General features: G+C 34.8%; 1 protein-coding gene across 1 annotated transcript; it reads right to left on the minus strand.

Moving 5' to 3' along the window:
- Positions 1–206: 206 nt before the first annotated feature.
- On the minus strand, positions 207–428 carry LOAG_19207 (zinc finger protein; the record flags this gene model as incomplete). The annotated part of the gene is made up of 1 exon (XM_020451860.1): positions 207–428. A coding segment is annotated over one exon (222 nt), but the record flags the coding sequence as incomplete, so codon positions are not given.
- Positions 429–1,078: the final 650 nt, after the last annotated feature.

Below are 1,078 nucleotides of genomic sequence, written 5' to 3' on the forward strand. Positions count from 1 at the left end.
CGCCAAAGAAATGGACACTTTTGCCGCAGTTTTGGCTTCATTTTCTGCATTGCAATATTTATTGAATTTTGCAGTGTTCCATGGTCTTACATGTTTCGCATCACATTTTCATGTGCATTCTACTATTCGAGATAGAAACGTGCTTGAAATTTTACTAAATTTGCGGAACTAACTAGAAGTTATTAAGCATCGCTTCATGTGTATTTTCAAATAGCTCTTGCGGCAGAAAAATTCCTTGCAGTTTTCGCATTGAAATTTAAGTTGGCGTGTTTCATTGCGAGAAGGAAACGATGACGTTGGCCCACAATCGGGTCGTTTGCGTTTGCAAATAAATGGTTGGTCGGGCGTTTTCTTGCGTTTTCTATATTCATCGCGATTGTCAAAGCTCGCATCACATCCGTCATGAGGACGTTTATGACTTTGCTCTTCTGAAAAACTCCTCGTATACTACCAGTATTTGCTAATTAATTAATGTAATTTGAAAACTGATCATAAAATATCAATGCCATAAAATAAACATATCACATCGCATTTCATTTCAATTACTATAATCGATTCACTTTTTCTCATATATATTAGAAGCAAAAAATTCAGTTTTAATGTTATCTCCCGATATTTCTCCATCAATATTGCAATGGTTCGGAGCGACATTTTATTCGTAGCGAGGATAATGAACGCATGTGGTAATAACATCCGTGTCGAAGTAGAAAGGAAGTTTCATTATAAGCCAAAGTGACACAAAGCAGAAGACTGAACCAAATGATCATTGTCATGGACATAATGAAGAACAAGGTAAAATACAAAATTTTTAAAGTGGTGGAAATGTTTGAATAGAAGCCTTTTTATATCACATTGAATTGAATTAAACGACCAAAGGTTCAAGAAGCTTTTGATCTGCACGATTAGCAGTATTTCTCATATTTTTTCTCTTACATTCAAATTTCCTGCCTCTAACTTGATGGTTGTTGAATATGCTCTTAATCCCCGACGAAAACTTCATGAAAAGGATTGCAGATAACGACTTGACTGATAACTTTGCATGGAAGTAATTTAGCAATCTATTAATTAATGACTTTAA

Source organism: Loa loa, assembly GCF_000183805.2.
Source record: "Loa loa unplaced genomic scaffold supercont3.3215, whole genome shotgun sequence".
NCBI classification, from domain to species: domain Eukaryota; kingdom Metazoa; phylum Nematoda; class Chromadorea; order Rhabditida; family Onchocercidae; genus Loa; species Loa loa.